The sequence below is a fragment of the Ceratotherium simum genome, chromosome 2 (assembly GCF_057802395.1).
Source record: "Ceratotherium simum simum isolate JZ-2026a chromosome 2, ASM5780239v1, whole genome shotgun sequence".
In the NCBI taxonomy this organism is placed as follows: domain Eukaryota; kingdom Metazoa; phylum Chordata; class Mammalia; order Perissodactyla; family Rhinocerotidae; genus Ceratotherium; species Ceratotherium simum.
The window spans coordinates 66,471,602-66,494,388 of record NC_141901.1 but is presented as its reverse complement, the minus strand read 5'-3'; the positions used below and the strand labels follow the sequence as shown (position 1 = coordinate 66,494,388).

At 35.4% G+C, this 22,787-nt stretch overlaps 1 protein-coding gene across 8 annotated transcripts in view; it reads left to right on the top strand.

The window, feature by feature from the left end:
* The window catches only part of SNX7 (sorting nexin 7), a 108,414-nt gene that overhangs the window by 21,123 nt on the left and 64,504 nt on the right, over positions 1-22,787 (top strand). For 7 of the 8 annotated variants that reach the window (XM_087446865.1, XM_087446870.1, XM_087446850.1 and 4 more), the window contains exons 2-6: positions 8,232-8,414; positions 13,767-13,877; positions 14,218-14,382; positions 16,500-16,698; positions 21,199-21,398. In XM_087446865.1, coding sequence (XP_087302991.1) covers positions 8,232-8,414; positions 13,767-13,877; positions 14,218-14,382; positions 16,500-16,698; positions 21,199-21,398 — 858 coding nt within the window. Of the gene's footprint in view, positions 1-8,231; positions 8,415-13,766; positions 13,878-14,217; positions 14,383-16,499; positions 16,699-21,198; positions 21,399-22,379; positions 22,524-22,787 lie in introns of those variants that run through there. The other variant, XM_087446887.1, reaches the window with a different exon arrangement.

Here is a 22,787-nt window from a genome sequence, read left to right as displayed (position 1 = left end):
GATTTATCACACTTCTCACATTGAGTTTTTTCCTTCTACTTGTAAAAAGAAAATAGCTGTTTGTGCACAGATGGTGGATACAATTTAGTATTATCAGAGTAATTCATGTTATATTTATGAGATGTTCCTAAGTAGCATTTTAGTAAGGGATATTAAGGAAGGGCAGCTCTTAGAGAGGTCATATCTCTCCTTTTAACCTGTTTCTTTTGGTGTTTATTTCCTGAGTGCTCAAGTATTGGCAAGTCATTGTTTGTTTTAAATTTCAGCTATATATTTTATTTATTTCAATAGTAGAACTTTGGAACCATCTAATAGCATTAAAGGAGGGAGGCAAAACATTTCTCAGAAACTACTGGAGTTGATTGTTAACCTGTAAAAAAATGAATGAATGGAGCAAGGATGAAATATATTAATCATAACTCCTTTCTTCCTTTCTTTCTGCCCTTGCATCCTTCCTTAAATTTTTATTGTGTACAACTTGATGTCTAGAAATGCCGTTAGTTTGCGAAGGCTGTCGTAACAAAGTACCACAGACTGGGTGTCTGAAACAGCAGAAATTTATTTGCTCACAGTTCTGAAAGTTAGAAGTCTGAAATCAAGGTATCAGCAGGTTTGGTTCCTTCTGAGGGCAGGCAGGGAAGGATCTATTCCAGGCCTCTCAACTTGGCTTGTAGTTGGCCATCTTCTCCCTATGTCTCTTAACATTGTCTTCCCCCTCTACATGTCTCTGTGTCCAAATTTCCCCTTTTTATAAGCACACCAGTCATATTGCATCAGGACCCACCCTGATGACCACACTTTAACTTGATTACCTCCAGATCCTATCTCCAAATAAGGTCACATTCTGAGATACTGGGGGGTCAGGACTTCAACGTATGAATTTTGGGAGAGCACAATTCAACCCATATCAAGTGCTTATAATAAACCAAAAGTAACAACAAGGGAAACTTACACTTAATTTGTCAGTGACTTTGTCAATAAATTCCAATATCATGCTAACACAATTCTAATGTCCTTTTATTTCAGTAAAGTCACTTAAGTGGTTTCTCTTGTAGTGAATGTATTGGTTTGGAGTAAGGATAAAAGACAGTGACTTCTTGCAGTAACTTGGCTTACTTCTCTCTTACACATATTCAAATCCCCGCTTAAAATCATCCCCAGATTTTTTTGTTGCAGGTGTGTGTGTGTGTGTGTGTGTGTGTGTGTGTGTGTGTCTTCACTATGCTTGCTATAGGAAAGGTATTCAATGTTATTTAAGAAGTAGAGATTCATCACACAGGTAATTTTCCTTCTGCTTTAATCTCTTGATGAAAAAAGTGAAAAGATGTGCTTTCATTGTCTAAAAGATCATAAGATAATGGACATATAGCCAAATGCTAAGAATGAATGGATGTCTAAATGAAGTTGGGGACGGGGAGAGAAAGAGAGAGAGAACTACTGGGAGAAAGAGGCAAGCATTATTGTGGAGGTGAGACTTTTGTTTGGAAAGAACCAATTTTAATGATCCATTTCTCCTGAAAAGCATCAACCACAAAAGGTTAAATGGAGTTCTTTTTGGTTAATTGCGTCTGTGGATCTTCTCAAACACTTATTTTCTTCACTTATTCATGTCCAAATGTAAATCTTTTAAGCGTTATCAGTATATTTTCTTTCCTTTTTTGTGGAGTGAATATAAAACACTTTGGATAGTCAGTTTTATTGAGCTTTTAAGAATGTTTTTGAGTGATTCATAGTAATTTAAATCCTTCTACTGAAATCTTGGATGTTGCTAAATTTCAGCCTGTAATTTTCTTCCTTTGCTAGATATTGAAGCATGTTTTTATGATATCACACTACACTCGTAGGAATTGTGAGCCTTTGTAAATTCATGCAGATCTTTCCCACTCTACAAAAGGATGCATTTTAAGCAGAAGAAATAGAATGCTAAATTATGTAGTAGGTAAAAGAAGTGGGTTGTGGTGAGTTAAGAGAGTGACTACAAAGAATGCCAAAGTACGTGGTTGTATGCAGTGTCAGTGAAATCTAAAGTACATTTGCTCACCAAATTAAAATTTATCAGCTTAAAAAAATATTTATATGAAATGGTTATTGAGATTTTTGTACATGCTGATTGCACATTTATTTGGAACCTCTAAATTCTGTTTTTAATGGCTGCTTAGTATTCCATTGTGTTAGCATCCCATAATTTATTTTGACAATCCCATTTTCATATAATTCCAGACATATTTTTAAATTTCCTATTTAACTGTGTGACTTTGATTAGTTAAGAAGAAAAATAAAATGTAATCCAAGGTCTTCTGCCTAAATGGCCCTAGACAACTCTTAACTTATTACAATAGTTCTTGCTGTCTCTGAACACATTATATACAGCATTGACTCTAACAATTTTAATATTATTTTTCAAAATAATATATGCTTATTTTAGAATATTTAGCAATACAGAAATTCACATAGAGAAATATTAAACTCAATAGCAATCCCAACGCCTAGAATAATTTATGTTAACTTTTTTTGTATAGCTTTTAAGTTCATGCGCGTGCTTTGTTTCTCTCACTTTTTCTTTCTTACCTCTGGCACCTCTCTGTCATACACAAACTAAACACACATATACACGTTAGAATCTAGTTGTACACAAATTTTATAACCTGTTTTCTCTTAACAACATACTGTGAACCTTTTTTGAAGTTACTATATATTCTTCTGAGACGTTACTTTTAATCACTTTACTGTATTCTATCATATGGATAGACTTTATATCCTGTCGTAGGGATATACCATAATTTATTTCACTAAACTTTTGTTGCCAGGCATTTATTGTCTCTATATTTTTGTGTGTTTGATTAACCCAACTTGTCTTCTATTCCTTGGTCTAAAACACGCCTAAATGTTTTTCCTTTCACAAATCATTTTGTAATCACAATAACCTGAACCTTCTTTATCTAAACAACCATTGTTGTTCTTGTCTCTTCAGTTAGTGTGTCCTATATCTCTTGTATTATTGCACTGAAGCGTTACCTAAATGCTGTATTATAGTTCACATAACTAACTTTTTCGGAAGAGCCTTGAGAACAGTGCTCTGGATGTTATTGATGCTTCAAAAGCATTTAAGTTGATGAGCTTTGAGGGAAAAACAAGTCCATATTATGACTTCAAACTTTTTTTCATTTATAGTACTATAGAAAAGCACCCTTTCTTAAAAAGAGAATTTTGCTGCATTTTACTATATTAATGCATTTGGAAGTTGTATTACTTGAGCTGGGAGAGATTTTAGAGATTTTCAAGTCCAACTCCTTAATGTAACCTAGAAAGACTGAATTAATTGTTCAAGGTTACCTCCTTAGTCGGTGGCAGAGACAGGACCAGTTTTTGGCATCCTGTGTAATGATTTTTTCATTCAGGACTGGCCAACTCTGCTGCTAAGCTAAGATGGGCTTCGTTACAGAATTAATCTCTAAGTGTGTCAGTTAACTTTAGTCTTTTCATAACAACAGACAAAATTTTTGATGCTAACATCTATAGTCTTTTGGGGAAAAAAGGTATCTAAAAGAGCAAGTGTAGAGTTAGAGAACAAGTCATTACTACTACTGAAGAAATACCTCAAATGTCATATTGATAGTGTTAGTTTTATCTTTGCATATGAATGAAGCACTACTTGTATTTAAAATTTACTGCATATTATCCTTTTGTTTCTTTCTTTTTTTTTTTTTTTTGAGGAAGATCAGCCCTGAGCTAACATCCATGCTAATCCTCCTCGTTTTTGCTGAGGAAGACCGGCTCTGAGCTAACATCTATTGCCAATCCTCCTCCTTTTTTTTTTTCCCCAAAGCCCCAGGAGATAGTTGTATGTCATAGTTGCACATCCTTCTAGTTGCTGTACGTGGGACGCGGCCTCAGCATGGCCGGAGAAGCGGTGCGTCGGTGCGCGCCCGGGATCCGAACCCGGGCCACCAGTAGCGGAGTGCGTGCACTTAACCGCTAAGCCGTGGGGCAGCCCCCTTTTGTTTCATTTTTAAATTTTTATGGAAAAAAATAACAGCCCTTCCCTTCCCTTTATTTAAAAACAAACAAGCTATTGAAGATGTCTGAGGAGATGACTAGTGTTTCCAAGGAAGCGGCCAGTGGGATTGGAGCTGAGGAGGGATCCAGTGTGGTTGAGAATGAGAATAAGGCTGCTTGGGCTATGTGGTCAGGGCTGAGGAGGCAGCTGGTATGGTTGGGAGATTGGTTACCTATAGGGCGACTGAGCAGTTTAAGTAGATACATTCAGGATAATGGGGGTCAGGCTTCTCTCTGCTGGAGAAAAGAGTTACAAACTTGGAAAGGGAGAAGGCTGGGATAAGCCATGTGGTGTCAATTTATAATTGGAGGTATCAGTGTGAACTCCTGATATTTAATATCTATTTATGTTTCTGTCTATCTGTATAGACCCAGATGTGTTGTGTACATATGTGTATCATACATATATTTCTTAGCATTCATATCTTGGTTTCTAAATACCAATCTCCTCTAAAAGGAACCAGAGCTCCTTGGAGAAATGTCTGGTAACGTGCCTGAGGCAGGGAAAACATAAGATAAACCTGAAACATCTTGTTATACCAGAAAGTAAAGTACTCAAGGAGTAAGGAAAACATATCAAAAATACACAGGTGCCAGCTTTAGGAGGCTCCCACTAGGCAGATTTTGGACACTTAGAACATCAAAATAAATTATGATATTAATGGGTTATAATCTATTGAGTAAAATAGGAATGTGCGAGTCTATACTCATAATTAATTGACTAAATAAATAAATACTCTTCATCCTCCTTAGTAGGACACCTACTGATAATATTGAAATTGAAAAATAAAAAGCAATATATATGTTATTTTGAAATAAGGAACATAACAGGGAACAAAAACAGCTAATAGAATTCTGAATTTGCTTCTGAGGAGCATGAACCTAGTAATAGCAATTCTGGAGCAGAGGCTGCTGCTTTTATTTTTAATTTGTTTTATTTTATTTTAAGCCTTGTAGAATGATTTGACTTTTGAAAACTATAAATATACCTTTTATTTTGAAATAATTTCAAAGTTGGAGAAAAGTTGAAAGGATACCACAAAGAACCTAGATTTCCCAATTATTACCATTTCACAATTTTTGCTTTCTCTCTCTGTATAAGTTGAGTAACTTGGAGACATGATGTTTTATTACTCCTCAATAGGTCTGTGTGTATTTTTTTAAAACAAGGACACTCTCCTACATAATCACAGTGTAAATATCCAAATCAGGAAATGAACACTGACGCTACTACGTTCTAATCCACAGACTCTTCCAAATTTCTCCAGTTGTCTTAATAATATCCTTTAGAGAGAAAAACAAAAGTTCTCCCCCTTTGGTACAGAATCCAGTCCAAGATCATGTGTTATATTTAGCTATTATGTCTTTTTGGCCTTCTTCAGTCTGGAACAGCTCCTTATTTCCTTTTTCCGTTATGATATTGGCACTTTTTTGTGTGTGTGAGGAAGATCAGCCCTGGGCTAACATCCATGCCAATCGTCCTCTTTTTTTTTTTTTTGTGCTGAGGAAGACTGGCCCTGAGCTAACATCCATGCCCATCTTCCTCCACTTTATGTGGGACGCCACCACAGCATGGCCCGACAAGCCGTGCGTCAGTTCGCCCCCGGGATCCGAACCCTGGGCTGCCAGCAGCAGAACATGTGCACTTAACCGCTGCACCACGGGGCTGGCTGCTGTGATACTGGCATGTTTGAAGCTGTTTTATAGGCAATATCCCCTCCCCTCAAACATATACATATATTTTTCTTCCCATCATGTGAATATAATGATATCACCATTTTTAATTCAATTCAAGATTAAGAACAATTTATATTTATTCACAGTCAAGCCATATGGGATAGTGAACTGTGATTACATTTCATTCTTGTACACCTTTTGTTTTCTTGCGAGTTCATCATTCATTCATTCATTCAGTCTTTTTTTTTTATCCCTCCCTTTATCCCTGTCTTGCTTTCTCTCCCTCTTGGCTTTCTTTGCACCAATCATAATTCATCTACAAAATCTAACATAGCATGTTTCCTCTCATTATGTTTAAACATATCAGGTATTCTGTCAGCCTCCCTCCTCCCTCCTGTCCTTCCTTCCTTCCATCCTCCCTTCCTTCCTTCTTTCCTTCCTTCCTTCCTCCCTTCCTTTTTTCCTCCTTCTCTTTCTCTTTCTCTCCTTCCTTTCCTCACCCCCCGCCCCCATCTCTTGTCTCTTTCTCTTTCTCTCTATCCCTCCTTCCTTCCTCCCTCTCTTCCTTTATTCTTTTTCCTCTTCATCTCCCTGCCTTCTGGAGACTCTGTCTTCCTGGTCCAGTCTGTATAGGTTGTTCTCTAAGTCTGCTGGAAAGCTTTCAACATGGAACATTCTTTCACTATCATCCAAGGAATTTCCTTTAGTTCTCTTTTCTACTGAATCTCCTGTTTTTAGATCCTATTTCTTCTTTCTTGGTATATGCCCTTATTTTGGAAAACTAAGGAAACTTCCAAAGAATGGGTGCATGAGAAGTCAGTTTTTGAAATATTTTGTATCTGAAATGGCTTTATTCTACCTGTATACCTGAATGGCAGTTTGCCTGGCTATCTAGAATTCTAGGTAGAAAATATTTTCCTCCCAAAATTTTGAAGATATGATTTTATTGTCATTTAATTTCTAGTGATACCATTGAGAAATCTGAAACCATTCTGATCCCTGAGATTCCTATTGTATTTTACCTGTTTATATTCTCTCTGGAAGCTTTTAGGAATTTAGAAATCTCTACTATTATGACATGTCATGATGATGGATGCTTGTAGGAGTGCTACCCAACACACCGCTGTCCCATTCATTTTGAGGAGGCCTGGTACACCCTATCAACCTGGAAACACTTCAGTTCCAAGGACATTTTTCTTTGTCATTTTCTGGAATTCCTTTTATTCAGGCACTGTCTGCCTGGATCCTTTAATTTTTAAAAATACTTTTTCCTTTTCCATCTCTTGTTCATTTGGTTCAACTTAGTTCTTAAGTTCTATTTTTCAAACTTTCTGTTGAGTTTTTATCCTACTATCATATTTCAATTTTCATGAGCCTCCATTTTTATTGGTTTTCCTGCTATTCTCTGAATGTTTTTTTATATAACGCCTGTCACACATGAATTTGGTATCATTTTTATCTCTGATGATTTCATCTATTTTTTAATTTCTTTTCTCTATTCTATTTGCTTCCTGTATTTTCTTCATTTGTTTGTGAATCTTTCTTTCACATCAGAGACTTTCCACATATTTAGATGTTTGGTAGTTCCTATATCAGCTAATAAAAAGCTGAGTAGACATTCAGAATGCATGGTAGGGCCTCTGTAATTATCACTGTAGGGTGATTATGCAGAGACCTGGCTAATTCATTAGGGGACTACAACTCTCACTTTTTTTCTTGGAATGGTCAGCTAATAGAGGAAACCATCAACCACTCTGTGAGGTTTCACACCTTGCTGCCAACATTCATGAGGCCAAATGACGGAAGAGAACTGGATATCTTTCCATCTAGTGTGTAGGACTTTCCTTTGATATCTGTATTTTCATAGCACCTCTCTCTCCCTCCATCTTGCCTGGTGCCCTTGAGTTCAGAGATACTCTAGAAAGTAAACTGTTTTTCTGCAAAACTGAGGAGGAAAACTTACCCAGTCACATGGGATAGGTGAGAAAATCTGAGGTACTAATTCTATTTTGTTTTATTAGCTTTCAACCAATCCTCTGGTTTTAGCTCTGTCAGCACTCTATGTGCACAGGTTTCTGGTGCATCTAATTCTCCAGGCTCTCTGGGGTTCTCTATCATAAATGTGCCTTCTTCTTCCTAGTTTACCATTCTCTCCTGGGTTTACTTTTCAGCTTTCTCTGCACCGCTATTTCAGTTACCACTTGACAATCAGATTTCTAGTTTCCAAAAAGTGAGTTGACTTTGTTTGCTTAGTCTATTCTTTTTACCTTGAGGGTTTATGCCTTTTTGTCTTGTTTTGTTTTTGTTTGTTTGTTTCTTTATTGTCATTTTTTAAGAGGAAGCAGAGATAAAAATACATGTTCAACATATTTCACCAGTAGTCCAATTATCCTTTTTGTTCTCAACATATTTTATTAATATTTGTGGTGCCTAAGACAAAAAGGATTTTTAACTCTTCTTTTCTACAGATGTTAAGTTTTGAATGTTTTATTCCTTAGGATGCCTCATTGATGGACATGAATTCCTTCAGCCCTATGATGCCAACATCCCCTTTATCAATGATAAACCAGGTCAAGTTTGAAGATGAGCCAGATTTGAAAGATCTCTTCATTACAGTTGATGAACCTGAAAGCCATGTTACTACAGTTGAAACTTTCATTACATATAGAATTGTTACTAAGGTAAATATTTAATGAACATTTTCGTAAATACAGTTGCTCTCTTTGAACTTTTAGATGTGCTTTTTGTTCACTATAACTCTTAACACTAAAGAATCTTAGCTGAATTGACTTATTTTTTCAACCATTTTGGGTAAGACATTGCATCTTATCTACCCTTCGCTTGTTCTATAGGAAATCAGTGAAATTCAAATTAACTTGCGTTATAGTTGCTCATTTTTTAGCAGTGGCGCTTTTTAAAATAGGAACATTTTAAGTTTTTAGTTTAAGAAATATCTTTGGAAAAGAAGAGCCTCAGTTTGCTAATAAAGCAAATAACTAGTTAAAAACATGATATATTATTTTGTCTTCCCGTTTCTTTTAAGGATTACAAAAAATAATTTCATTTGTTTTCCAAATAAGAGCAAATGGCCACTTTATCTTAAATATGAGATACTGTTAGTTGTCTAGTAATTCAAGGGCAAAATAGATCTAGAACCCAAGTCTCCTTAATCCTAGGACAAGGCTCTGCAAAAAGACAGTTTACTTCTGACAAAATAAAACAACCAAATACTATAACCATTTTTTAAGTCCTTTATATAATAAAGACTTTTATATAATAAAAGTTTTAAGAATTCTTTTAAGAATTAAATTCTTCTTTAAATTATTTACATTAAATTCTTTAAGAATCCTTTTAAGAATTCTAATTATAATATTTTGTTTGTGAAGCCTCACCCTACATCTCTTTTGTAAATGCAAAGGTTTTGGACCATCTCCTATAATCACTTCTAGTCACCTCCACACTGCTGCTAGTTATGTTTCATTACAATGTATATATCTAATCTCTTCACTCAGGTTCTTAAAATCCTTCCTTGGCTCCTCATTTCCTACAGAACAAAGTGCAAACTCTTTTATATGGCATATAAAGAACTTCTGAGTCTGGTGCCAACCTACCATGTAAGACTCATCTCTTGCTCCTCACTTTTAATAACCCTTCTCTTCACTCGTCTAGAACTACTTCTGTTATCTGAATATTCTAGGGTATTTCTTGCTCTCATGACTTTGCATATGTTTTTCCTTCTGTCCAGTATGTCCTTCTCCCTCTTAGACAGAAGAACTGCTGTTTATTTTTCGAGACACAACTCAAAATGGTGCCCGACCCCCTGCCCCTGCAGGCCGAAAGTCCTCATTCTTCTGTTTTCTCATACTCTTCTAACTGAACTCTTAAAGTATGTAAAACATTGGAGTCAGTGTAGCGAAGAAAAGCCTGTCTTTAATCCTTTTAAGCCTCAATTTTTTTTAATCTATAAAACTGAAATGATAATAGAATCTGGTTCTGTAGAGTTGCTGTAGGAATTGGTTTAAGATAGGTAATCAATGTAAGACACTTAGCAAAGTGCCTGACCTGTAATAAGTGTTCAGTAATTGCCACCTACCTGTATATGAGTAGTTAACTATGTGTTTGTGTTTATTCTCAATGAGTCTGTGAGCTTCTCAAGGAAGGTAATTATATCTTAAGTTATCCATAATTCCAAACACAATCCTTAGGATATAGCAAGTAAGCTTTTTGGTGAGTGAGTGAGTGAAGAAATTTATAGTATCATTGTCACATCAAGAGGCTGGAGAGCAATACAGCATGGAGTTGAATCTTGACTCTTCCCCTTTCTTGCTATGTGTCTTGGAAATTTAATTCATCTCTCTATGCTTAGTTTCCTCATTTGTAAGTAAGATAACAGCACTAACCTCATAAGGTCTTTGTGAATGTTTAATGTGTTAATACAGACATACTGCTAAGAATAGAGCCAGATTCTCCTGTTACTGTTGTTATAAATATAATCATCCATTGTCTTCATCCTTGCGAGCAAAGAATTTGTGAGACTGAGTCACTTTCCCATCGTTTGTTTCTCTCAGAAAGACTCTCTTTATAAGCCACCCTCTGGATTTCATTCTGATCATAGACATACAATTCTTATGAGTTGTCCATATTTACATCATACTTTAAATGTACTGCTCTTGTAGTAGTAGTAGTAACAGTGATAATTACAGTGTGTTAAACTAACAAACATTTATTGTGTGACTACTTTGTGCCACAATGTTCTAATTGCTTTATACAGAACTTCTTTAAAGCTCACAACAATCCCAGGACCTAGATGTTATGATTTACCCCCATTTGTGAATGAGGACATTGAAACTCAGTAACTTGCCAAAGATTACACATCATAGTGATTAGCTGAGCTGAGATTTACATCCAGACAGTTTACTTTACTTTCATACTATATATATTTTCTATTATATTTTTGTGCATCTCTCTATGGTTATGGCAAACTGTCTTTCAGTTTAACTATTATAAACTAAGTCCCATTGTTCTACTTCCAATTATTTTTACTACATCCTGGTATATAGACTATACCTATATATGCTAAAATATGCATCGCAGATACAAATATATAAACATTTAGTCGATGTATGTTATGTTATCAAACATAGTCATTTTTGGTTATGCACTTATCATTTATTCATTTACTCATGTATTCAGTAAAGTTTTGGTGAGTGCCAGTTATGTCCCAGGTACTGTGCTTACATATTGAGACTACATCAGCAATCAAGACAGACGTATCCTCTGCTTTCATGGAGGTTCCAATCTAAGGGGGTGGTGAATATTAAACAATTTTATGCTTAATTATTTAATTATAGTTATAAATGCTATGACAGAAAATTACAGAGTATTATGAGCATGGAGTATCCCATCTAATTTGAAGGTTCAGAGATGGCTCCCCTGGGAAAGTTTTAGTTTTATGAAAATTTATATTCATGGACACTAGGATTATAAGGTTAAATGCACTTATACATAGGCACATATGTGCACTGACAATCTTCTACTTAAGAATACTTAAGAATGACCTAACTGTAAATAATTGTGAGTAACAAGAAGCCCATGTTCTTGGCATCTGTTCCCCTTATGAGAAATGACCCTTTATTCTCCAGGTTAGAGTATCTGAGGTGACTGCTCTAATCTGGAGATCTAGAGATGTGTCTTCCTATAGTACAAATAGAAGTAAGCACTAAGAGATTTAGCTAGGATCTTTCCTCTCGCATCCTCATCGTGAAGACAAACTCATAAATGCCTGCCAGTGTACAGATAGGGGTTAAAGTATATTCTTGATTCTAAGATTCATTTTCCTTCAAAAATAGTTTTCTAAATCCTCAGATCCTAGAGTACCTGTTTGCCCTTGACCAAAGGTCAGTATTTGTTTAAACAAATGCATTTTGGGGTGTAGATCACATGAGTCCATTAGTCCTAAACTTCAAGTACCCAAGCTTTTATGGTCAGACATGAAAAATTAAACACCATTTACAATATAACTTCCACGGGAAACTGTATTATAGATTAGAAGCATTATTTCTTCTCCAAATTAACTTTTTAGAACACACATTCTTTCTTAGTTGGAGATCTGTCATCAAACCCAGTTATTCCTTGAGTTTGGAGGCTTTCATCCATCTTGTAATGACCCAAATTGTCTACTTTAGGTGGGACAACGATTCTATCACTGCTGTAGGGAAATGAGTCATGATCTGAACCCAGCTGATAATACTTGCTTTCCTTGTCATGTATGTAGGTAACCTTTTATATAACTCTTTAGGAGTAGAATCAAGTCTTAACAGTAGGAAGAAAGAGCACACTGGCCTTGAGACTCGTACTCATCCCCTATTTTCTTCCTCTGTTATTGCAGTATGTTAGAGAACTCTTTTAAGCAATGACAGAGTGATGAGGACAGAATCAACCAATTATTTGACTTGACTTTATATCTTCCTCTTGGTAAAATTTATATCAGATTGTTTTATGTTTACTTAAAGTGTTAGAAATTCTTGAGGACGTATAAAGCTCAATCTTATTTTAACTGCCCAGTTTTTGAGTGTTTTTATTGTTAGTTACACCAACTTGTTTTCTTGGAAATTGCTGGTGAACCTGTACATATGTGCCTAGCACAAGGAGATGTTCAATAAGTATTTTTTAATGAGTGACTCTAAACCATGTTTTGTGTGCATATATGTGTATACATGTGTGTGTATTTGCATATATATGTATACACACCAACTCATCTATGTATTGTTAGACTGCCTTTCTACTAGATTTACTTGTTCTATTTTTACCACATCCATAGCTTGTACCATTTTGCGTAATAAAGATTTTTAGTGTTTTGTGAACATTTAATTACTTAGACTTCTGCATCTCATTTGCCTCTACTTTTTCCCACTTTTAAAAAGGGAATGCTTTACTAAGATTTATTGTATGATATTCTAAACATTCGTTTTAAAAGAATAAACCTTGGAAAGTATAGCTTTTGTGAGCCTTATTTCATGTCAATTAAGATTACATCTTAGGACTTGAACTGCTTAGTTTTGCAGTTGTGTTCGTCTGCGTGGGAGACTATTTCTGGTGAGTGTGAAATATGTATGCAATGTGTTATTCCATCTTTACTCCTCCAGGAAAATCTCAACCTTAATGGTACTGTGTATAATTTTTAATGTGAAAAAATTCAGTTCAATAAGATATTGGTGGGAATGACTGTTTTCTTATGAGAGGTAAGTATGCATTAGATAATCTATTTTTGTATTTGGCTTGGGATTCAGGCAATAAAAGTGAGGTTGATATTGTACTCATGTTCTTGTCATATGTATTGGCAAAGATTTTTGGTTTGTTGAGAACAGAGATTTTAATGTATTTGCTTAATTTTTCAGAGTTTAGGCATATAACTCAAAATAAAATTCCTTGAGAAATGACAGGAAGATTTTCTTTTCACATCAAATCTCCATTAATAACATTTTTAAAACAGTGATAAAATCACTCTGAAAATGTTAGAATTCTCATATACTAAAAGCAAATTTTAGCAAAGCGATTCGTTTGAGCAAATTCCAGTAACACATTTTTTCGCAGTTATGTTCAGGTTATTTTCCAAATTGCAAAAATAGGACTTTCCTCAAATTCTGAATTCTAATCATCTTGAGAAGAGAAATATATTTGAAACCTAAATTCAGGACACACTTTCTTGTTAGCAAGAAAGTCATGCCAAAGCTAATAGTAGTTAAAATCTTGTGGAAGGCAGATGGTTGCTCTAAGACAGATTTTTCAGTTTGGATTTTAAATTTGAGCATGATGTTTGCTTTCTTTCTGGAAATACTGGAAAGTTTGCTTTGTTTCATCTGCTACGTGAATTGATGACTACAAAAAAAAAGTACAGGCTGACAAACACTGAATAATTAGAATTTGCTAATTTTTCTTAGAGACCCATTTATTTCAGAATGTTTAAAATAGCATTAGGCAAATGTCTTCTGTCTTACATTATATGTACTGTTATTTTCTCCTACTTTCTTCAGACATCTCGTGGGGAATTTGACTCCAGTGAGTTTGAAGTTAGGAGACGTTATCAAGATTTCCTTTGGTTGAAAGGAAAACTTGAAGAAGCACACCCCACTCTGATTATTCCAGTAAGTTTACATTTTTTTTCATGGAATATCTACCATTTTGTCTTGTGAATTGTTAGAATGCCTATAACCTAATTTCAGACCTTTTAATTCAGTGTAGTTCATTTATCTTAGAAGCATTTGTTCTTAAACTTTTCAATCTATATACAGATTTGTTTTGTAAAACTATGGGCATATGTTAAGATTTTGCAGTTTTGGGTTCCACCATTGTGAATTTTGGAAAATTATTTTTATAAGAAGCGATCACATGTTCAAATAGTCTTCTGAAAAAGGAAAGTGTAGAATTCCTTGTAATCCTGTGCCACATAATGCTCAGATACCTTTTTAAAATTTTTTGCCTCAGCCATTGCCAGAAAAGTTTATAGTGAAAGGAATGGTGGAACGCTTTAATGACGACTTCATCGAGACACGCAGAAAGGCACTGCAAAAATTTTTGAACCGAATTGCTGATCATCCAACTTTAACATTTAATGAAGACTTCAAAGTTTTTCTTACTGCACAAACTTGGGTAAATAAATTTGATTTATACTCATATAATCTTTTAGTATCTATGTGTATAGTAGGTGTACACTTCCTCTTGTCTACCTTTATAAATCAGGCAGCAGTGTCTCTGAATTAAGAGGAATTTTTAATCACTAGAGAGATATTCTTCACATTTAACCTTGTGTCACATCTACGTATAACCATTACAGAAATCTTGTGTCTTCCTCACATATCCATACTCATATTTCTTTTGGTAGTTGAATTTTTTTTTTTTAATGTCAGGGTACTCCATGCATGTATAGCCAATACTACACATATACAAATATATTTCTTTTATTGACACTGTTTTGAGTAATAATGGGTCAAGGCTTTTCAAGTTAGGATAAAAGTCTTTATTAAATGAATAGATGGATAGATGGATGGATGGATGGATAGATGGATGGATGAATCATACAATTTCCTTACTTTCCCTTCAATTACCTGATGGCGGGGGGTCTGATTTCTAATACAGAAACTTTATATGTTCTTCTTCTTTTTTCTTTTCTTCTCTGAAGATATAACTCACCAAGAAAGCTAATGGATAGGACAAACTCTCAGTATTAAACAACTGCTGACCGATGTTGAGTTTTATATCTCTCAGTTGATAGAAGCTAAAAAGTGATAGAAGCTAAAAAGTGGTTCATCTCAGTCTTGACAGATAGTCCTGCATCTGGAAGCCCTTTGTGACTTATGTGAAATGAATTTGTGGCCTGCCTCCAGAACCTTAGAAGCTGTTAGAAACATTCTCTACAGTCAACAGTTGCAGTACCAGCTTGCCAGTTGTGACTTGTGCTCTCTCTGATAATGTTTTCTCTATCAAATGATGCTGTAGCACTGCTGGATAGATGTCCTGCCTGGTCAAGGATGGCATGTGCTATTTGTGTGCAAAATCACACTGACTTGGAAGTAAACTAGTTTACTTTCTATATATTATTTTATGTAAGACCTTCATGGAGGAAGATCTGGAGAAAGATAATATGTTATTTAATATTTGGGCAAATAATATAATATTTTTATCTGTGGATCTGGTAGTCAGCATTATTCTTTATAGAGTTTTTTTCTTGTGTGTTACTCTTCAGCTTTTATTTGATCCCAAACCTATGTTTCAACAGGTGCTACAACCATCATCGGAATCCCTTGCCCTCTTTCTTGGTGTTCTTTTTTAGTATGCCATACTTCTGAAGGGATACCTTTGTGTAGTGTATCCTTTTATAGAATTTCTTCACTTTGCAAGTGTGTAGCTGTCCCTTCTAGGTTAACTATGAAACAGCTAGTTACGTGTTTTATTAAAAATCTTTCTCTACAGCCAGCCAGCCAGTGGAGGTGGTGTCACAGTTTACCCACTTCAGTTGGTTGAAGAGCTATGATCAGGGAGTATCTATTCACGAACTATCCTAGTGACTTGAAGAAGACAAAGCGGGTTAGTGCTTAGCATTGAGGTCTCTGAAATAGACTGCCAGGGCTCCCATCCTTGTCCACTGTTTAATTGCTCTGGGACCTTGAGCAAGCCCCTTAACCTTCCTGTGCCTCTATTTTATTCTGTAAAATGGGGATAATAATAGGACCTACCTCATAAAGTTATTGTGAGTTATGTATATAAAAATGCGAGTCTGGTGCCTGGAACATATTAAGCCCTCAATAAACATTAGCTATTATTATGACTAAAGAATTAATGAAATTTTCCAATTTTTGGGGGGGAGTAGATTAGACCCTGAGAAACCTTCTCTCAATCATTTTTCCATTAAATTCTTGTTATAAAATATAGACTGCATCTCATACCATCCTCTTATCTTCTCCAGTATTTCCTTAAGCATGATTCCCTCTCTTAAACCTTGTTCTTTCCAAGATCTGTGCTCTGAGGCAGCATGTACACATGTTATATGAGTACCTCGAAAAGGAATGTTATCAAGGAGACTGAGACTAGAGGGAGAACTGTACCCTAATAGAACTCATCTGCTTCACACTAACATGACAAAAAATATGTATATGAAATATTTTTATTATCTTTATCTTATTCTTCTAACTAGGTTTCATTTTTTGTTGTTGGGTCTTGGAACATTGTTGTTTGCTTCACCACAATTATTTCATTTTTTTTGTTTCTAGGAACTCTCCTCTCACAAGAAGCAAGGGCCTGGATTACTCAGCAGGATGGGGCAGACAGTCAGAGCTGTTGCATTGTCAATGAGAGGAGTTAAAAGCCGCCCAGAGGAGTTCATGGAAATGAATAACTTTATTGAAATGTTTAGCCAGAAAATAAATTTGATAGATAAAATATCTCAGAGAATTTACAAGGAAGAAAGGGGTACGTAGAATCACTGAAATGTGATTTCAATTATTCAATTTCTGATGGATCTTCACATTTGCTGGTATAGAAAGGCAACGTTAAGTTAGATTTCTTTTTGGTTCTTTCTTAGAATTTCCATCTCTCTTCAGTGCTCACCTGTTCTCACATGCTGTTTACTTTAGCCGTTCCAGCCCTTAGCATATTAATCATAGTTGTTTTAAATTCCTGGTCTAATTCCAACATCCCTGTCATGTCTGGTTCTAATATTTAAATTGTGTTTTTTGTCTTTTGGTATGCCTTGTAATTTTTTTTTGATTGCCAGACATGATGTACTGGGTAAAAGGAACTGCTGTAAATAGGCCTTTAGCAATGTGGTGGTGAGGTGTTGGGAGGGGAAGCGTTCTGTAGTCCTATGAATAGGTGTCAGTCTTCTAGTGAGCCTATGCCTCTGGACTGCGAACTTCGCAAAAATTTTTGTTTTTTTCTTCCCCCTTCGTTGGAACAGGATGGCCACAGTGGGCTGGGGTTGGGTATTTCCCTTCCTCCGGGTCAGTTAGGCTCTGATAATACCCCTAGCAGTTTATGCTCTGGTTAACTAGTTTCCCCTAAGGGCAGGCCTTGTTAAAAATAGAGTGTCTGGCTGTTTCAAAATAGTTCATTTTTCCTTCCACCTGCGAGAAGCAGGAATCGTTTTATCTATATATTTCACTGTGGGAACCTGGTCAAGCTCTTGGGAGTGAATCTCACAATAATGGGGGGTCCCCCATGACTGGTTCCCCCTGGAGTTTTGAACTTTCAGTGTTGTCCACACTGAGCCTCCAGCAATTTGTCAGTTGTAGTTCCACTCTCCCCACCCTGACGCTGGTTCCAGAGGTGGTTTCTGCTCTTGTGTCTCTGCTCCAGTAAGCCACGATCCCTTGTATTTCCCTGTCAGTCTTTCCAGTCTTGGGGACAGTGGTGTGTCCTGTGTCCTTCCTTCTCTTACAGATCCAAGGAAAGTGATTGATTTTTCAGTCCGTTCAGCATTTTACTTGCTGTTAGGACTGAGTGGCGACTTCTAAACTCCTTACGTGACGAATCGCCAACGTTAAGTTAGACTTTCAGCTTTAGAGTGTGGCTTATGCCCAGATATATTGTGAAAATTTCTGATTCCTAAATGATTTTGAAGGTAGTCATGGCCAGTCCTCGTGTGCGTTAATCAATCACTAGCCGTTCTTGTTCCTGTTTATAAAGATAGTGGTAAAGTAAGCCCTGAGCTTAAGATTTTGGATGTAGTTGTATGAAGTTGGTCTCAAATGTTCAACATGGACCGTAGCTTAAAATCAAAGAAGTGATATTTCAGAAAATAGGGTTTCCACATTTTCTAGTAATATTTGCAGGGACAAGTACTCTATATTAGGCCTGTCCAAGCATGCCAGTGAGATTTATATATTGGAAAATAGGTCCCTTTTTCCTATTTTCTCTTACCATTTGCTTGTCATATTTTCTATTTTTTTTTTAATTTATAAGTTAGATTCCATTCCATGATTTTTTTCTAATTTCATGATGACTTTTTGCTGATTTTCTAATTGCATTTACCTACATTAAAAATAGATGACTAAGTCAGAAAACACATTTCCTAATGTAAGTTGGTTTTAGAGATGAACTACTTAAAGTCCCTATGTCGATGGCTTATTTTTTTGTTATCTGTGTCCCCCATTAAACTGTAAGTTCCATTAGGACAAAAAGGGAAAAGTTTTGTTTTATTTCTAGTATCTTGATAGTGCCTAACACATAGTAGGTGCTCAATTAAAATCTGTTCAATGATTAAAAAAATCAATGAATGAACATAAGATTTGGTGGTAGGAAAATTTGCTTTATCAAGAATTGATTGGTTATTAAAAGAGATTTTGAAAAAATTCTTACAGCTGAATGTGTGTTGCCCTTTCTCTGTCTTCCTTTTCCATGCATTGATACTAGATGAGGTCATTGTGGTGACTGAATATAGTTTAATAATTTGTTTTAAGCCTTCTTGGGTGCCCTTGTAGTGACCATTTGTCATTATTTTTATCTCACGAAGCTAATTGTTTTTAACTAAGTTCTGTGATTCCAATTCTGTTTAGTAAATTCTTGATGCATAGTTAAGTGGGATAGCAAATCAAAGAGGCCCCTGGAAACTCTTGACACTTAAGAGTTTTATAAATCATCAGTATGCTTTATGTTTATTTGCTGGTGCAAGAGAATAAAGTTTTAAAATCTTTGATATGGTCTAATGTTTGTGAAATGCTGTGAAGGAAAACTGGATTTTGTGATAGACTTTGTAAATTTGAGCTCTCATTTTCAGGGAGTGAATGCCACTGGCTCAAGCTTGAGGGATTTCTTGGTCTTTAGAATGTGAAGCCCACTTGTCAAGATTCCATTCAAAATGATAGAATGTTTTCTTTTGTAGCTTTGGGAGTCTTATATAGGGAATTTCATTCATATGCAAATCATGAAGAATTTGGTGATCATAACTAGTGGTTTCTCTCTTTTTTTTTTTAATTCAATTTTTTCTTTGACTTTGTTTTATTTTGTCTTCTCCAGTTTATTTGGCAAATACGTATTGACCACATGTTGTGCTGCTTGTCTGTGATGCAGATTGAAGGAGGAATAGGATGGTACCTGTCCTGGAGCTCAATAGTCTAGTCGGGGAAATAGATATATGAACAGACAAATGACAGTGCACCTCATTAAGTGTTTGCATATAAATGTGATTTGAGTGCTATGTAAGCACAGTTTAGAATTTTAGGGAAGCTCTCTATATAAAAATAAATATTGCACAGGTTTAATGACACATATTGGTATATATACAAATTGAGAAAAGAAATAAAGAAGAACATTTTCTTTTCTAGAAATATTAGTTTAGTGTGGCCATTATTTAAGATAAAAAATAGGCATAGATCAGGAAGGTGTAATTTGGAAGGGCTCTAGGGATCATTGAACCTAATAGCTTCATTAGGTGACGACTAATATTTCCTTTGTTTTTAATTTATTAAAATCTTTTTCAGTTTACTTGATCATGCAAACTTTTGACATTTTAATAGTTTAATTTGGAGCAATGTCACATATTTCAACTAATCCTAATGAGTAGTAAGATGATTAAATATAGAGAATGTCATCATATTTATATGGTTATTAGACCAAAAAATGCTCACTGCTTGTACATTCTCTACCATAAAAAGCTATCTATCATTAAAAGTTAATAGAATGAAAGCAAAAATGTAAAAGTGTTCAGATTTTAAAATGAAATCCTAATTTTTGAATAAATGGCTTATCAAGCATCGAGTAGTCTTTTGTTGCTCATTCATTCTTTCATTGATATGAAAATATTTATTGAACACATTATGTATCAGGCTTTGAGATAAAAAAATAATAAGACTCAGCCCCTGTTTTAAGGAGCATATGGCCTGGGAGTATGTGAGTTATGCAAGCAATTATAATAGAGTGAGATAATAAAAATATAAAACTATGTTAGGCTTTAATAGAAGTATAAATTATAATAGGCTCATTGAGAACAAAACGTCTAAGAATCCTTTAGAACAGAATCAGAAGAGATTTATTTGTGCTAGGATTTAAAGGATTAGAAGTAGTTTTGTCAGATGATAGACATGGTAGAGGGCAAGGGGCAAAGGGATATGTGCAGTGTTTGAGTTAGGAGAAATCATGAGAGATTCATGAATGAGCAGTTATTTTGGCTTTAATTAAAATGTCTTTTGGAGAGAATCTGAAGAGTTGGACCTGGCGAGGCAAGATAGGGACTGATCATAAAGGACTTTCTAATTCAGCTAAGAAGCTTCAATGTTTCTATACTGTGACAAAAATTGAAAGAAGGAGAATAGTTAGAAGTCCCTTGTAGTAGTGTAGGTAGAAATGCTGATGACACTGGAAATGAGGACAGATAGATAGATAGGTAGGTAGGTAGATAGGTAAGTGGATGGATGGATGAATTGGTGGGTAGAAAGAAAGAAACAAAGGGAGGGAGGGAGGGAGGAAGGAAAGAAGGCAGGAAGGAAGATAAAGATGAAGAAATATTGGAATTGGGGATTGGCTTTATGCACGTATGAGTCTAGGATGACCCCCAGATTTTTTGCTTTGATCGCTGGAAGCAATTACCATTAAGTAGGATATGTAGTCAGGAGAAGGGAAGAAAGAAGACAAGTTATGTTTAGATCATGTTGCTTATGAGACACTCGGGTATAGTCTGTTTGGTAGGCAGAAGTCCATGATAGATATGGTGATCATATAATTTATCTTCCAAGCCAGGACACTTTTGAGAATGAAAAAGGATGCTATTATTAACTACACCTGGGCAGTAGTCATTCAAGGACTGACCTGAGCAGATTGGGGTGACCAGTCAATTTAGTGAAAGATGATATCCATTTTCTTAGGTGTACGTATAAGAACATGTGCACGATGAGAAGAATAATGTCCTTTCTTACTGTCTATAATATGAGGATATTGAACACTTCTATAAATTTAAGAACTTAATTTTTTTTTTAGAATATTTTGATGAAATGAAAGAATATGGCCCAGTTCATATTCTGTGGTCGGCGACAGAAGAAGATCTGGTTGATACTCTAAAAGGTGTTGCCAGCTGCATTGACAGATGCTGTAAGGCCACTGAAAAACGGATGTCTGGACTCTCAGAGGCTCTGCTTCCTGTCGTACATGAGTATGTGCTTTACAGTGAAATGTTAATGGTAAGAACACCTAATTATACTTTCACCTTGGTCCCTGACCTGATTATAAGCTTTATAAAGGCAGTTCCTATTTCTGTTTTTTCACCACTTTTCCTATCTTAGCAGGATGCTTTGCATGTAGATGCTCAATAAACATTTGTTCACTGCGTGAATGAGTTGATGAGTGGAAGCATACATTAATAAAAGACAGAACTATTCAACAGCAACAACAATTTATGAGGTTATATATAGATGTGATGCATCCTCAGTCAAGATTTACATAGGGAATATTATTAGTTCTTCCAACCTTTTAAAATTTTACTTTAAAAATTTTTAGCGTTTTAGAAATTTCTTTTCATGAAAGAGTTGCTTTCCCACGTCTAGGTACATTTGATTTAGCAGTATATTTAGTATCATTATGTAGAAAGTGCTTGAGTGGGATCTTGATGTTTGTTCTGCCTTCTGGAGGCTTCTAAAAAGAAATCCTTCAAATTAAAATGTTTTTCTTTCACTGTTTGAAAAGGCTTTTATTCCTTTTATATCAAAGTTTTGCATTTAACTCCCTCAGTTCAAGTTCAAGTTTCCAGATATTTGGAATTGAGCAATGCTGTCTGCAAAGCTACTGTTTTTCATCCAGTTTTTCATCCATTACCATTTGCTCACAACCCCTTGCACAAACTGATACCCTCAGGTTTCTGGTGTGTTAGAGTGGTGGTGGGGGAAGGAGTCAGCTTGCATTCAGTTATAGCCCATTTCTTCTGCCATTTGTAATTGGAGCCATGTCTGATTTCTCTTTTCATGTTCTCTTGTTTTTTTTTTTTTAATTTTGCTTCTGTCTTGGTAAGAAAAACTCTTTTATGTTAGATCTGCCTCTTTCACGTTTATCATGTTTAGGTTTTTCTTTCACAGAGTCATTAAATATTTCGTGGATATTTCAAGTTTCTGCTGTTACTTGACTTTATTGGGGTCCTCCTATAAACAAACCCTTCTTGTTTCCCACAGCCCTTGGATGTTTCACTGCTGAGGATTCTCCTTGTCTCCATCAATTCCCTTGGCTACATTCCGTTGTTTTACGTCATTATTGATCTCCCCCTTGTGTGGCTGTTCAAGAGATCTGATTTGTATCATTAAAAATAGTATATTCTTTTCCTTTAATTAGATATGTTTTGCTCTTTATTATGTCAAGATGGAAATGATGCAGTTTAAATCATGTGTCATTAAGGGTGTGGAAAAAATTATAATAGCAACCAGAAAGAATGATTTTATAGGTCCTCATTTGATTGTATTATTTTGTAGACTCCGACCATATAATCAGTAGCATTTATATTGCAGTTCTGGGTCTGTTTTATATTGGAATATGTTCTTCAGTGTCAGCTAAAATAATGAAAAATACATGCCTTGAGAAAAATG